Here is a 16,892-nt window from a genome sequence, read left to right on the forward strand (position 1 = left end):
GGCATTTTTCATCTCTAAGCCATCTAACTGGCTTCTGGGGGAATCTCCATGAAACCAGGCATAGTTGAGGGGCAGGGGGCCATCAGCAGCAGTGGTTCTATAGGAACATGCAGCCTCCTCAAGGCTCTGTCTTGCTGGGGGCATCTCTGGCTTGGTTGCTCGAAGCTGCATCAAGAAAAGTGCCTTCTGTGAATGTTTTAGGCTTAGTCCTATATTCTTATCACTGAAAACTGGTCCTTGCTTTGGTTCTATACTCTGTACCTCCTCCTATCAGTCCCCCCACCCCCCCAGAATTGATCCTGGCTCTTAGGCCTGCAGATTCATTACTGACCTTGCTGTTTGCTCAGATCTACCTCACAAAAAGCCTGTTACACAGGGACTTCTCTTATTCCTCTCTGGTGCCAGGAATCATTTGCCATCTCCACATTCCTCTTTTCCTGTTTGCCAAAATTTCTCTAATTAGTCCTAATACTATATTTCTCTCATTTGCTTGTTTAGGGGTACTGCTGTTGAATCCCTTCTCTGTCCTGTAAAAATCCAAAGTGTGTAAGACATTTTTACAATTTTGTAGACATCTTCATAAGTATTTCCTTGAATCTGTCCATCTCCTGGACTTCATTGGCTGCTTGATGAAGCTCATATGTAGAATGTTTATTTGGACATATTTGGAGTGCTGTTAGTAGCAAATTAGGTCACAAGTTTGCCCACTTTTATAAAAGGAATTGGCATTTAATATTTTAAATCCTTTAAATTAAAGGATATTTTCTCTTCAGTTTTCTTTTATTAAACTCGCTCACTTATGCCAGTGTTCTAGCTTCCTGCAACATTTAGTTTTCCTATGTTTTCTGGAGTCTTTAAATGTATTGTTGGGTCTCCCTGATGGGGAGGCCAAACATGTAGTAACCTAGGAACTTTTCAAGCTTTTTTTTTTTTTTTTAAATGAGTTTTTTTTTTTTTTTAAGATATTTATGTATTTATTTATTTATACAAGCACTGGGTACAGTCAGAAGCGCGGGAGGGTGAGAGAATTCACCAGAGCCAGAGCGGGGAGCAGAGCAGGCAGAAGAACCGAAGTACACTGCTGAGGGGAGCAGCCGGCGGCAGGAGAGGTCTGCGCGCAGTGCGGGACCCTCCTACAGTGGCCGGGGAGCAGCTGGGTATGGAACCGGTGCTGCAGAGGCCGCCGGCATCTTCGCAACCCAGCGCTCAACCACTGCGCCACCGGGGAGGCCCTCAAGCTTTTTCAAAACAAATGAAATCCCCTGAATATACACTGAATAAATAATGGAGTACTATTACAGCAAGCAGAATGAATAAACTGCCAATGCACACACGAATGAAACTCAAAAATATAAAGCCGAGGGGAGGAGAAGGCTCAGATAAAAGTAATATATATTAAATTATCATACATACATAAATTCAAAACAGTTGTAAAAGTAATATATAATGGGAAGCCAGAGAATCTCTTTGAGGATGGGGTTTAATTCAGTGCTCTGACCACTTGAAATGTAGCCAATCTCCTCTGAGATGTGCTGTATGTATAAAGTATACAGAGGATTTCAAAGTCTTAGTATAGAAGAAAATATTTAATTGTCTCATTAACAAATCTTTATTGTGGTAATTTTTATTTGTTAACCCAATATATGTTAAAATGGTGGTAATTTGGATATACTGATTTTTATAAAAGCTACTTCAAAATGTATTTCAGCTGTTTCTGTTTACTTTGTAATATAGTGCTAGAGAATCTAAGTTTTCTTATGTGGCTCATGTGTGGCGTGTATACTATGTTTCTGGTGGGTAACCCTATAGTAGATTAGGCATTTGTTGAGCATATGGGTTTGTAGCTAAGGCATATTTTTTGTCCTCTAGGGACCCTATACCAGTAGACTCTCAGTATGTATTGGATGAATAAACAAATAATGTGTGTTTTCAAAATATTAGTCTTCAAGTGCGTCAACCTGAAAGTGTGTGTTTTAGAAATGCATCCTGAGGCAAGGTGGATTGTCAATTAAGGTAACATAAATGGTCTGTCCTGTCTTTTGTTGGTTATTTGAAAGTACTTTTGGCATAATATATAGGCAATGATTTAGTCCTCCATATTTCATCAGAATACAACAATCAATTTAATCACTACTAGTCACAATTATTTTAATAGATAATAAAGATAATTTAATAACTAATAGAGATAATTATTTTAATAGCTAATAGAGATTTCCAAAACCAAGATATGAAGAACTCTACTTCCTTATTTAAAACCTTCCCCACCAGCACTCATAATATTGTTAGAATAAATATCTTTTTTTTTTAAAGATTTATTTATTTATACAAGAACTGGGGTATGGGTCAGAGGTACAGGAGGGTGAGAGAATTCACCAGAGACAGAGCGGGTAGCAGAACAGGCAGATAAACTGAAGACACTGCTGAGGGGGGCAGTGGGCAAGGCAGGAGAGGTCTGCTGTGCCACATGGGTCAGCTCCCTAGCCAGGGTTTGAAGTTGTGCTGCAGTGGCTTCTAATAGCTTCATAGTGCTGAGACTTAACCCCTTGCACCACCAGGGAGGCCCTGCCTCTGTGAATTTGAATGCACCAGGAACCTGATGTAAAAGGAATCATGCTATTTTTCTTTTTGTGACTGACTTATTTCTCTTGGCATAATGTCTTTGAGGTTCTAAATTTTCTTTTGAAGCAAATGGATTGGAGGATGTTTTGGATTTGATTTATAAATTTATATAACTTTCTCATATTTGAATATATCTTTTCAAAAGTATCACAGAAACTTAAGGATGTAATTATTTACCAAAATATATAAATAGTATCTAATTGATCAGTGGTCTTCATACATTAAAAAAAAATAGAATCACTTATTAAGGAAATAACTTAAATTTTGGGAAAAGATAGTCTGATTTTTTATAAAATAATCAACTAGGTGTATCTAAAAGGTATATTTACCTTCATGCAAGGGGAAACCAGTTAACATAAGCATGAATTAAGGCATTAGAGGAAATAATTTGACATGGAAGAGAGCTGTTTTAGAGAACAAAATCATCAAGAAAAATAAGTATACAGTTGTTGAACATGAAGTACTAATTGTAGTTTCCCTCTAGGCAAATTGTTGCTATGAACATCTGTAATGTCTTTTCCCCCATTTTAGAATAACTTATGGAGACTGTATAACATAGCAGACATCTCGTTTGCTCCTTCCTCTTCTACCCTTCCATTCCATTCTATTCTGGAAGGTGACTAATACAGTCTTTTAAAGTGAAATTCTGTTTTCTGTTTTCTGGTTGGTTTGACTAATGGCAAGAAGCCTGGCAGAAGATTGGAGGGTTTAGGGAGATTGAGTTGTCTGGCTGATCCTTCCCATCCCACTAAAGCCACAATATCTCTATATGGTTTTCGATCTCTGATTTTTGCTTTCCCAATTCAGATAATTCCTCTTGCTTTTAACATCTTAGGGATATTAACCCTCCTCTGGAACTGCACTCTTCCTCAGGGTTATCCTATACCCCTTATACACCATTGGAAATAGTTCAGTAGCCAAGTAAAATAAGTTCTTAACAAAACTTTCTTCAGAGCTTTGTGTGGCTCCTTTCAGGGGGCATGGGACTGCATTGTTAAGGTTGGGAGGGCAGTGCTGTCCTGTTAGGGGCCATGCAGAAATGTGTGGGGGCTTTGTGTTGTCACAATGACTGGTCAGTGCTACTGCCCTTTAAGGCCTGGCAGCCAGGAATGTTAACTGTGATATTACCCAGTTTAAAAAACCCATAGCATCCTCACTGAGAAATGCTGTTGGATCTTTTTGATGGTAAGTATTATATTAAGATGGAGAAATCTGGGCTTTCCTGGGTGGTGCCATAGGGGTTAAGTCTCAGCGCTGTCATGCTATCACCATTGTGGGGGGTCCCCACCTCCTCCCCCCCAGCCAGGTAGTTAACCCACAAGGAGTAGCAGACCTCTCCTGTCTTGCCTGCTGCTCCCCTCAGCAGTGTATTTCAGTACATCCGTCTGTTCTGCTCCCCACTCTATTTCTGGATATCCTATCACCCCCCACACCTCTGGCCTACACCCCAGTTCTTGTATGTATAAATAAAAATAAATCTTTTTTTTTAAAGATGTAGAAATCCTGACATTCGAATGATATCTCTTTTCTGAAAAACTTAGACATATGAAAGATACTCTCTGAAACTTCTGGCTATGAGGATTTTCTCTTCCGTAGCCTATGGTTTTGTGAATCTGGGATTCTTATTCAGCACCAGCCAATTAGTGGAAAATTTGGATGTGGATGTTGTAAAACACTGAAGAATCTATTTGGCATTTGTTTAGAGCAGAAGCAATAAAATTGGTACCTCATCTACGATGCGTAAAAGTGCATGAGATGATTGAAAACTGTTCTGCTGCAAACAAACAATAGAAAACAGGATGTCTAATTGTCATCAGCTGAAACCTCACCTGAGCTATACTAAGCACCTCTTCACTGTAAATGACAAATGAGTCAAACTATTCATAGTATTATATAGAGCAGTGCATGCATTTATAGAATATATTTCCAAATTTGAAAATCACCTTCTTTGTGAAAGAACATAGTAGGAAAAAAAAAAAAAAACTACCAATACTAAGTACAATTGAGTGGTTTTATTGCTGTTTGTGGTACCGTCCCTGTAACTCAGATATCTGTTTTCCTGGGATAGAAATTTTCACTTGATAAATGAGCTGTAAATAGAGACTTTTGTGTCTGTGTAAGTTACAGAAGGGACTAGCAGTTACTAAAGGTGATAAAATTGCAGGGATCAGATAATGATGTTTTCAGAAGCTATCATTGTGGGTTGTTAACAGTCCCCAAGCCTTCATGATTGTTCCTGGCCAAGTTTTGGAGAAGGTATGTCTTGTGCAACTGTCATAGTAACTGGAGACCATTTTTTGATCCAATCTAGTGTTACGTTTTTTTAAACAATGGGTGATAGATTGATAATTTAATGTCAATATAGGGAGTATATAGGAAACATAATGTCAGTATAGGGAGCATGAAACAGGAAATGATAACTAGGTTTCCTTATTTTTCCCTCATAATGCCATAGTAATTGCAGCACCCTTATCTTGTTCTAAGAAAATATAATCTGGTGTCTACGTTCCCTAAAGACAAAATATAATAAAAGTATATGAAAACCTGAAAACATATTTTATGAATGTGCTTTCTTAAACAATGAAGTTTATCTAAGTGATTTTAGCTGGAGATCAAGTAAAAATTTCTACTTTGCAAGTGATTTCTAGTTTCTAATTCAATGTTGTTTTTATATGGTATTTGGTTATGTTTCAAGCTGGCTAATTACCTTCAATTGATAGCCTGATATATTTTTAATGCAATCTATTTAAAATTGACCAGGTACATAGAATCTCTGCTAAGGGTTGCTCACTAAGGGTTGCAACATGTGTGTACGTATACGTGCATTTGTGTGTCTATGTTAAGTGTGGAATCCCCTCATTATGAGCCACTGAATGAAAAAAATTGTGTGCATCAATATCATCAAATCTATTTTTTCTGTAATGTCAAGTGCATTTTCTGGGTTAATTTTTTAGAATGTACACCTCTGTTTTCCTGTGGTGTACTGTAGGACTTTTAACATGTTTCTTAGCAAGTGGTTCTGAACGGGTTTTCTGTAGTTCATAATGGCTGCTGATTTGGTTCATGTAACCTGACTGTCTCTACGGGATGACTATAGTCTGTTTAGAGATTGCTTCTACAATATTTTCAGTTATCTCTACAAATCTGAAGTCAGGGTCCCCAAAATGATACTACCATTTTCTGTATTTTTAAATTTGAGAAGACTATGGTATCCCACTATAAATTCTACTTCAGTTTTTTCTTTATTTTAGTTTCTTTACTTTCATATGGATGAATTTTGGATAGAATGGATAATATATTTTTGATAGTCTAATTTGATCCAGATAGAAAATGCTTGACCTTTGTATTTATAGTGGTACAGTTATTAAATGAAGGAAGAAAAACTCCTCAATATCCTGAAAATGATTTCTTGGATAATGATAATCAGAGGTCTAGGAACATAGCTTATGGGCTCTTTAACCTTGTTTTTTGTCTTCTCCATTTGGCTCAAGTTTTACAATTACATCATGTTGCCCATGCTCTCTGGAGAGAAAGAATGAAATATTTAGCTCGTTATATCTCTTAATTCAGAATATATGTTAGGTATATTGAGACGAACTCTGGCACAATAGGCATTTTAATAATTTAGAGCTCTTGATGGACTCTTTTTAATGCTCTTTAACAGAGTCCATTGTAACTTTATGGCAAAATTGGAGAAAATGATTGTGTTAATATATTACAGTTTCTATGATAGTGTTTCAGTGTCCCTAACACTGAAGTGTTAAAGTACTAAACAAATCTTAGTTTTTTTTGTCTTTTTCTTTGAAAACCTTTTCTTTTGTTGAAAATGCAAAACAAGCATTTCTGGGATAATATAATTTCTAGTTATTTTTTGGTCAATTCATACAAATATGTTTACAGTATAGTATGAAATGAAGTAACAAGAAAGAATTCTTCAGTCTGTAGACATTGCCTCCAAGTTCAAAAGCTCCCTGCTTCCCTCAGACTTTATTCTAATTTTTTTGAGTGGATCTGGGGACTTGTGAAACCAAGTTCTTGTTCTTTACTCAGGGAAAAAAATGGAGAGGTTATCACAGAACTAGCCCCCCAAATGACTTAAATACTTTTTAATCACCTTTTAGAAAACTCTCTCTGAATAGGCATTGATTCTATTGAAGTTGATGAGGATTTGAAAATAGACTGGATTATAGATGTAAAACTTATTTTTAATGCTTATTTTATATTTGTGTTTACTAATAAGGATGTCTAGGAGCTTTTATTTTTTATTCTATTTTTGGTATCTGTCAAGGTACAATTGGTTACAAATTAGGTTAAAAACTGTGCCCCCACTCCTGACCCAGCAGGCAGGTTTGGGAGGCTGGAATAGATAAAGGAATAGATAAGGCTGCCTTGGGGACAAGGCCATAAAATGGAACAGAAGAACCAGCCCAGTTCCAGGAATGCAGAAGCAGTGGCCAGAACATGTTTCTGTGTCAAACGCCAGTACCAGAGAGCAGACATCTAGGCAGATAATTGATGTAAACTGGTGCCCCAAGTTAGAAAGACTGCAAAAACAGAGATAAAAGAAAGCCTCAAAGTAGCAGTGTATTTCAATAAATCCACCTGTTCGTTCTCCTCTCTGTCTCTGGTGCATTCTTTCATCCCTATGCCTTTGGTATCACCCTGATTTCCCCACAACAGTATGTATCCTAGAACTTTTATCATTTAAAGATTTTTTGATTATTGAAATAATCTTGCATTATCGTATTATTTAAGTTTCAGATGTGTAACAATGACAGTCAACATGTATATATAACTACATTAAATTCATCCCTAAAAGTCCAATTCTGTCCTTTAATATATGATTCACTTTTTATCCAACTTCCCCTTCCCCATTCCCTTCTGCTAACCACTAATTGTATTAACAGTCTAAAAGTTTATTTTTGTTTAATTTTAGTTCATCTATTTACTTGGTTTCTTTTTTAATCTTGTAATTCTTCATAGATAAGTTCTTTAGTGTAACATCTTGTTTTTAAAAAGTGTGTTACAATAAGCAATTATAAAGGTGACTTGTCTTTCTGTTACAGTGCAGGGAGAGGGGCACCTTAGAAACCCCAAACCTGTCTGCTCTAAATAGGTTCTGTCATCTGCCAAATCAAGACAAAACATATAGACCTTTATTTTTTTATTTTTTTTTTTTCATGTAGACCTTTAATGGAAAGAAACTTTAGTACAATTAGTGTGCAATACAGAAAGAGAAAGAATATAGTTAGTGTGGATGGCCCAAAGCAAGGCTGGAAAGCCTGCCACAAGTCTAAAGCACCTTCTGGCGGGGACCCATAGAACAGGGTCAGACAAGTCTGGGAGGAAAAGAGCAAAATCAAAATCAAGATAAAAGCTGCCATTGTTAACCTCCCCTTGGGTCTCTCACCCACATCTGTTTCAACCAGTCCAGGACCGAAAAACAGGTGCAGCTTCTTCACATGTCTCTTGGTTCCATGTGCCTCCTCCAGGTCTCCTTCTGGCTCTCTACCCTGCTCCCTTCCTTCCCCAGTCTCCTCTCCAGCTTCCTCTCCTCCCTGCTCAGCTCCACCCTCCCTTGGGTGGGACAAGGAACCTGGAACCTCCCCTTTCCCTGAGGACCACCCTGTTATATTTCTTAGACTTTTTTTGGTTGAAAAAAAAAATACATATATATATCACTTTAATCTGTATTTTTATAAAGGCCTGATTCAAGTAAAATTAAGAGTATTTTAGATAGTATGTGAAAATTTAAAACATTTTAGAGATCTAATTGACTTTATTAAATGATTCATGAATAGGGCAGCATCCCATATAGATACTGCCAGAGATTACATAAAATGGAAGGTGTTTATCCTGAAAGACAGTGGGACAAGGTTATTAGCAAAAGAAAAGATTATTTCAGGTAAAGCCACCTTTCTTCAGGAAAGCAGGGGTCATGATGCAGATGACCTCACTTCTGCTGGTTAAAAAATTCCAGATTGATTGGTTTGGGGTTACACTTTAGGAAAAGTTGAAATTACTATAGGTATTTAGTGTGGATGGGGACTTAACATGAAGTAAGTACTCCATTTTGGGCCTGTTGAACAAAACCTAATGTGTTTTATATATTGATTTCCCTAGATATTTTTGGAACATGGCTGTATTTAGTGTACTGCTACTGTATAATGCCTGGAAGTTCACTAACCTCTATTTTTTTCTATTTTTTTTCATTGTTACTAGCATCTGTTTTCAAGGTATACTTTTATTTTTCCTTAGAGGAGCACACCGACATTCCTAGAATCTTTTACATTCTCAATGAAATGCCAAAACATAGATCTCTTGAATCTAATTTCACTGAAATGGGATGTGTTTGTTAATACATGATAGTGTTGACGAAATAAATTTTTTAAAATTTCCCTTTTCATTTGGTTATCATAAACTTATGGACTATTATGAGGATAGATTTTTGAAGCTAGTAATTCATAGTTTGTAACTGTAAAATCTAGCATTTGAACATTGTTAGGAGCAGGAAAATCTGAAAGCCATTGATCCTAAATCTGGCTCCAGTTTCAACCCATTTCAGCTTCTGTTATCTCCTGTGATAATGGGTCTTAAGGAGTCCTGTTTTCCTCTCTGTTTTTACATTGATTGTTCACATTAATATAAAAACATTTCCATTTTCATGTTTATTTTTGTATGTCAGATTTGTATGAAATGCAAAAGGATGTTACCTATAGGCCTCATGAGAGTCAGTTACTTCTTTGCATGTGACGCTTCCTGCCTCAGTACTGATGGACTATGGAAACAATGACTGGCATGGAGTGCTGTTTTAGGATATAGTATGCTGAATTCCCAGGCATCAATTTAAAAATAAACTGTGCTTATGAAAAGTATGTAGGGCATGTTTCTGCTAAAAAAAATAAAATACCAAAAAAAAAAAAAAAAAAAACCCCACCAAACCCCAACAACAAAAAATAAGTCTTGGGAAAAAAATCTGAATTAAATTGAGAAGACAGAATACTATATAAAGAATGACTTGATTAAAAGGCAAATATTTGTTATTCTTTGATCTATGATTAGAAATTTAACATATTCAAAAAGCTGGTACATTTCGTTTGTAAGCATGAATACATAATCATATATATATAAATGTTTTGGAGATGTTTTATTTATTAAAAATGAAAGAAGTCAATGTTAGCAATTTCATTAATAATGATAAATAATTCTAACTCCTGACATTTAACATTTACAAGATTTTGTCACCCTAATAGCATGTGAACCTTAGGGCAACTTCTTACCTGTGATTCATGTCTGTGACACTATTGCCTAAGCTAGGATCCAAAAGTGTTCTAATTTCAGTTATTTTCTCACCTAGTACATTTTTTATGGTTCGTTTATAACAGTCAATGAACCTTTTTAAAGGACAGTGTCCATAATTTTTTGGAAAGTTGTTACAAATCTGGCACCCTCTTAAGTATTTTAAAGTTTCCCCAGTGATCTTTCTTTCCTAGTTAGGGTTCTTGTGTTTTAGGGCTGCTGCCACCAGCTGGTGAGCTGTAGAATATAATCATTTATTTTGAATGGTTTGTATGTATTCTGAGATTCAAGTTGTTGCTTTATGTTCAAACTTGTCCATTTATTCACTCAACAAGCATTGCTAGGCAGTGGAATTTATAAAAAAAATTCTATTCTTTATGTTTGTATTGCCTTTTTATCTAAAATTAAAATTTAAATAAACTATACAAAGCCCATTTAAAGTTGATGTCTATCAATTTAAGATCAGAAATATGCTTCATTCCTACTAATCCTTTATCATTTTTTTATTTTGAGCCTAATTATATGTGTAGTTCTTAGTTACAGTATTTAATCTTAATGTATTTCTGTATTTCAAGACTTGCAAGACGCTAAGTTGCTAGCTTTCACAGCTTTCAGTCTTCTACATTTATTCGCATAGAAAACGAAAATGCCTTTTATCCCCCTGGATTGAATGTTTTTCATGGCGAGCCTGTTCTACTTTTGCAAAGTGACAAAACATTGCAAAGTGTGTAATTCGACAGCCAGATATCCATTGTATGCTTTTAAAAAGCATTTTAAACTTTATTAAAAATTTTTAATTGTAAAATAGACATAACATGAAATTTACTATCTTAAATAGTTTTTAAGCATACATTTCTGTACATTCACATTATTGTGCAGTCAATCTTAAGTTCTCTTTTCTTGCTAAAACTCTGTCCCCTGGTTCCCTACACCCTAGCTTCTAGCAGCCACCCTACTACTTTCTGTTTCTATGAATTTGATGACTCTAGGTACTTCATACAGGTGGGATCATACCTAACAGTTGTCTTTCAGCAACTGGCTCATTTTTCTTAGCATAATGTTCTCAAGATTCACCCATACTGTAGCATGTGCCAGAATTTCCTTCCTATTTAACTTATATTTCCTTTAAAAAACTTCAGATACTATATATTATTGATACTATTACTTTATAAATTATTTTTCAAACCTAACAATGTATTACACGTATCTTCCCAAAGACATCAATATTTACAAACCATTCTATATATATTATTTTCATTGCTACCAAGAAGTGCATCCCTATTCTGGGGAAAATGAGGCTTGGAGGTGAATAACTTTCAGTTTGTGAGTACCAATATAAGGAACTAAATCCAGGTTTGCTTGGATTGTAGAGTCAGATTGCTATTTGGTTTTTGTGGGTCATGGTTGTGACTATTCTGGAAAAATGAAGCAACTTTGAGGGTGCAATTCTCTGGTAGCTAAAGGAGGGTTTTTATTGTATGTGTCAGGACACAGGAACATTCGCTCAGCCCATCTTGGTTTAAGACTGGACAGAGGAACAAATTAATATCAGACAGATTAGTAGGAGAAAAAGGCCAAAATTTAATAATGTATATATGGAAAATTCAGGTGGTTATAAATTCTAAAGAATTATGGCGTGCACTGGAGATATTTATTCTCTGTTTAGAAACTTAAGGAGTAAAGGAGAGAGGGAGACTTACATGACACAAGGGTGGAGGTGACCTCATACTCTGAGAGTAAAGATGAGATTCTCAGAGAGGATATGTTCATTGATAAAGCTGCACCTGGAAGATACCTCTCAAACTACATTCTCCTAAGTCATAAAACGGGGAGCAGTGCTTACTGCTTCTATTAGGACAAAGGGCCCAGAGCAAAAATCTCCTGAGGACTTCCCTGCTCTTAATTTAGAATAACCTGCATTCTTTGTCTTCCCAAGGGTCACAGGGTCTCCATTAATTGTTATTTCATTTCAACATAACCTTTATTAGAAGAGGCCAACTCTGAAGAAGTAGAGAAAAGCCTATCTGAACCTTTTGGGTAGACTGACCACACTTGGGGAAGGAAGCTCTGTAACTTGGATTTTATGGTTGGAGCAGGTTCAGACATCTATATCTAGAAACATCAGCCAGGTATTGTACTGCATTACATTTTCTCTTGAAGTCACTTATACCTGTGTTAAGACTGGACTCTTTCTAAGAAGTCAGCAATTACCCTGGTCAGAAATATATTTTAAATGTTCCGAATGACCGAAGTACACTGCTGAGGGGAGCAGCGGGCAAGACAGGAACGTCTGCCGCACCGTGTGGATTGCTCCCTGGCCTGCCGGGGATCGAACTTGTGCTGCAGAGGCTGCGAATTGCTTCATAGTATTGTGCTTAACCCCTTGTGCCACCAAGGAGGTCCTTAAATGGTCCTTCTAAAGGCCAGAGATGGGAAAAACAGAAGAGGAAATTATAATTATCTACCACTTAACTGAAGGATAATGGAAAGTAAAAACTGCTGAAGTTCTCACTGGACTAGATCAGTTATCCTCTGTGTAGCTTAGTGCAGTCATCTTAGACATGACCATAGAAATAATCTAAATCTACTTCTTAATTTCTTAAGTGAGTTGCTAAATATCTATTGCTAAATAACTAACCTAAGTAGTTAACGGTATAGTTAGGATTGGAATCTAAATTTCTTGTTTCTCATGAATTCTCTTTCAGCTATTGTTAGTGAGAGGGTCAGATTTTTCATACCAAAGTAGCTAATTACTGTATTTTATACTATGTATGTACTTTGTGCAAAGTTCCCTGGTTTATAGAGTAATTTGAGGAGATTTAACCAATGATTCCATTTTTATGGAATCTTTAAGAACTAGAGATGTAGATGGGCTGGAAATGATTTTGTTACCCTGTGAAAGTAGTTGATTTCTCAGAAGTCATTTTAGCGTTTACCACTAATTTTAAGGTGATGTGGGAAAGAATAAGGTAGTAGGAGTAGGTGCTGCTCATAGTATCATTAGAATGAAGGAAATTGGGGTGAAAGTTTTCTTGAATTCCCAACTCTGATCCATCAAGCAGTTGTTGATGGAATCGTAACTATTGTACCTTTGTGAGTCTTGTTAGTGACAGTGGCCTAAATGAAGATCAGCACTCTCAAAAAAAGGCCAAATCAAGTACAATAAAGATGATAAAAACAGGGATTGGGTAACTATAGTCCCAGGATTTTTTTTTTATGACTTGCAAACTAACAATCTTTTAAAAAATATTTTTAAGTAGTTGAAAAAATGTAGAGGGGTAATATTTCATAATATATGAAAATTATGAGAAATCTACTTTCACACTCTATAAGTAAAGTTTATTGGAACACAGCTGTTGCCAATTCATTTATGTATTATTTATGCTGCTTTTGCATTAAAATGGTAGAGTTAAATAGTTGTGACAAAGGCCGATCATTTCACAAAAATCTAAGATGTTTACTGTTTGATCCTTTATAGAAAGATTTCCAGCTTCTGTTATTAAGCCTCAAGAGTGATTTATGTTTTGGAGTACCAGGGAAATTTATGACTTTCTTTGCTTACCAAATACTCTAGCTGAATACTACTGTATTTCTTGAAGAATTTCTCTCCTGTTTTTTTTTTGTGGGTTTTTTTTTTTTTTTTTTTTTTTGGTGCCTCTGGGACAGCCTACAATGGTTCATTCATGACTATTTTTCATGGCTCCCTTTGCTTATTTTCCAGTGATTCTTTGGCCAGCCAGGTGAACAGACCAAAACCACACAGGAAAGTCTATGGTTTGCCTAGAGAAGCGTTTTACAGAGGGATATGTCTGGCTTGGGTCCCTCTCTGTTTGTTGTAGAAACTTAGTTCTTGATTCTGATCTTTCCACTTGAGCTTTGATTCAGATAGCTATAAAAATGACCTTTAAGTATAAAATGAGCAAGCTTACTTGTTGGATCCATATTTTTGGAGAAAAAACTGATTCTTTCATGTTTTTGCCAAGCTTAACTTCATGTTTTGAGGTATGGAAGTAGAGCTCACTGGGGCTTATTCTGCTTGAATATTCTTCATTCAGGGAATCCTTTTTGCCATGGAGCTCAGATGATGAGATAGATCATGAGATAGTGTTGCTCTATACAAGCTGTGCCAATGAAAGGAGGGCAAGACATGTAAATGCTGAAGAGAGGCAGGCTGTAATTGGTGATAAGAAGCCTGGGAGAACAGCAACATCTTAGATAAAGTTTGACTTAGTAGAAAGGGGAAGTTGGGATGAGGCCTATCTTAAGACATTTGACTTATCTCCTACTTTTTGATGAGGAGGGTGAGAATAGAAACTAAATGGAAAATCCCATATTGTCCCCATACTATCATTTCTGAAATGTAGAAAAACAGTGAACATTTATAATTCAACCCTGAGGTTTAAAAAATGTTCAATAAAGTGAGTTACTATATGGGCCAGAAATATGTAAGGTATGTTTTTCAGCTTTAAGAAGGAAAAGTAAAATGAGGACCCTGCTTGTTCTCCTTTTCTGGGGACAGTGAAGGACAGTGGACTCACACAGCAGGCATTGCTCCTGAAAATCCATGAAAGGGAGAAGGAGGGCCCGTTCTTAGCCCCTTAGCTATTGTCTGCAGAAAACTTGTCACTCTCTGTGCAGGCTATCACAAGAATGTCTTGAAGGGCAGGGGTCTCCTTCAGAGGCTTTATTGTTGGTATTAGGCATCATTGTCATAACAGGGTTGACACCCCAGGCTGTGAACCCTTCAGTGGGCCGAGTCTCTAACAGTTATTCCCATGTGTGTTTTGTGACTATCTGCCTTTAACTACCTCATCCCCTCACCCCTCCCAAGCTAAGGACCTGCCTGGAAAGGAACAGTGTACCTGTAAAAGAAGCGCCTTGGGAGCATCAGCCATTTAACATAAGTGCATTTGGTTTAGATAATATACTCTGGCTCCCTGGTTTCCCACTCTTGAGGTTAGGCTATTCCCCTTGGCCCACTAGGATAGAAAGAGGGTATGGTGTGGTTTAGAAGAGGAATAGCAATTAACTGCAGATGGTTATTTGAATTTTACTTGGTTTACAGCAAAATCTTAAATTATTTTTGGAGTAGGTTTTTAGGGATGATTCAGTTCAATCCCCTTATAGATACCTCTGGAGGCTCTAGGACTTATCTCAGACTAGGTTGGTAATGAGTGGCAATGTTGATGTTAGATCCAATGTCTTTTGATTCAATAACTGCTTTCAGGACCATGAAAGGTTAAATCGCAGCAGGAATCTGAAGTGAGGGCTATGACTGAGTAAGTTGCAGTTAGGAGAGTTGTCCCTGGTCCAGGGGCTAAAACAGATGACTGCAGAAGAACCTCTGATCTGGTGACTTGAGGAGGATTGTGATCTGATTGTTGCCAGGGATAGAGGTGCATCTGGGCACACCACACAAGGGAGGTGAAGGTAAAGTGATCTAGTTGAAGATTTCTCCTTCTGAGTGAGCTTTGAAGTTCCTGTCAGAGGAACCTGCTCAAACTCTTTGGCAAGTTTATCATCTACCCCAACATTTGGAGAACTGAAAAGTAGTGAGCGACTTACTGGCTACTGGGAGTGCAGTGGTAATACAGATCCTTTTATGGTTAGGGCTTTCTGCCTTCAATACTTATTTCTGCTTAGTTGCCTGTACAGCTCTCATTTTAAGCTATCACAATGACTTTGATTTGTATCACTTTCATTCTGTTTCTCTCTTAAGTTTTCCATATGTTGGAATTGAATATAGAATATAAAAGGGATTTTTATAAACTCTGAACTGAAATATTTGGCAAACTGCTAGGTTGATTTTGATAGAAAGAATGAACCTGACTTTTTGAAATGATTTTACTTGTTTTGCTTCTATTTATTAATCACCTCCTCCATAAGGCAGTGTTGGGTAAAGCCAACACAAAAACTCTGAGGAAGGCTACTTGGGTTGAATACTGTGTATACACTGCTCTGCTATGTATAGTGTGTGACCTTAGGTATTTACCCACTCTACCTATTTTCCTCATCTGTAAAGCAAGAGTAATACCTCATAAGGTTGTTAGAGTAAAATAAATTAGTATATGAGTTAGAACAATGCCTAGTATACATGAAATGCTATTTACATACTAGCTATTATCCTGTCCCAATCATTGATCTTGGCCTTTTTGTCAATTATTGTATGAACAAACAGGCTCAGGGAGATTTAAAAGATTTACTTAAGATTTACTCTTAAGATATTCCAGCTAATCAATGGCTGAAGTGTGACTTGAACTTTCTGACTCCAAACCTGGCTTTTAATCACTCTACTGGATTTCTCAGGTGTGGCAAATCACTTAGCTCTAGATTGAAGGTTTTATATTTTATCTGCCCACCTTATACTTTTAATTCATATTTTTCATTATGTCCTCATTTTGTTAATGAAATGCACTTAAAGAAAAATGTGACTGAAACAATAACCATAAAATATAAAGGATACAAATGCTCTTAAATAATTGCTCTTAAATAAATGCTTTAGAAACCATTAGATGAGAACTTAAAAAATCCATGCTAACAGTACTAAACTGTGAAAGGCATAAAATGTCATTGTGTGTGACATCTGATGATGGCTCTCAATGTTTCCATACTCTTTAAAGTCGTGTGGAAATCAAGACAGTTATTATTAGGTATTTTGTGCTTAATTACCAGGAAGAAATATATCAAATTTTTATAGCTCATGAAAAGTTCCCCAATCTGTACCTTAGGCCAAGATAAAGAGAATTAAGGCCCAGGAAATGAGACAACACTGCTTAGCAACTGTGACAGATGAGGTTGATGCATATTAACAGCTTCTGACTGTTAGCCTACTAGAGGTATAATGGGATCTGCTGATGGCAATGAAGTATTGACTGAATGACTTTCTCATTTATTTTATAAAATTATCAGAGATATCTGTTACATGATATTGAGCTACGAATTTTTCGATTTCTGTACTATACACATTTTTGATA

At 36.4% G+C, this 16,892-nt stretch overlaps 1 protein-coding gene across 6 annotated transcripts in view; it reads left to right on the forward strand.

The window, feature by feature from the left end:
- The window catches only part of ST7 (suppression of tumorigenicity 7), a 222,700-nt gene that overhangs the window by 23,964 nt on the left and 181,844 nt on the right, over nucleotides 1–16,892 (forward strand). The window contains exon 1 of one of the 6 annotated variants that reach the window (XM_054692583.1): nucleotides 2,853–3,804. The exons of 4 other annotated variants lie outside the window; for them this stretch is intronic. In XM_054692583.1, the coding sequence (XP_054548558.1) occupies nucleotides 3,783–3,804 (22 nt within the window). In that variant the 5' untranslated portion in view covers nucleotides 2,853–3,782. Of the gene's footprint in view, nucleotides 1–2,852; nucleotides 3,805–11,007; nucleotides 12,048–16,892 lie in introns of those variants that run through there. One more of the 6 variants, XM_054692586.1, reaches the window with a different exon arrangement.

This window comes from Talpa occidentalis, unplaced genomic scaffold (genome assembly GCF_014898055.3).
Source record: "Talpa occidentalis isolate TD23 unplaced genomic scaffold, MPIMG_talOcc4v2.1, whole genome shotgun sequence".
Lineage (NCBI taxonomy): Eukaryota > Metazoa > Chordata > Mammalia > Eulipotyphla > Talpidae > Talpa > Talpa occidentalis.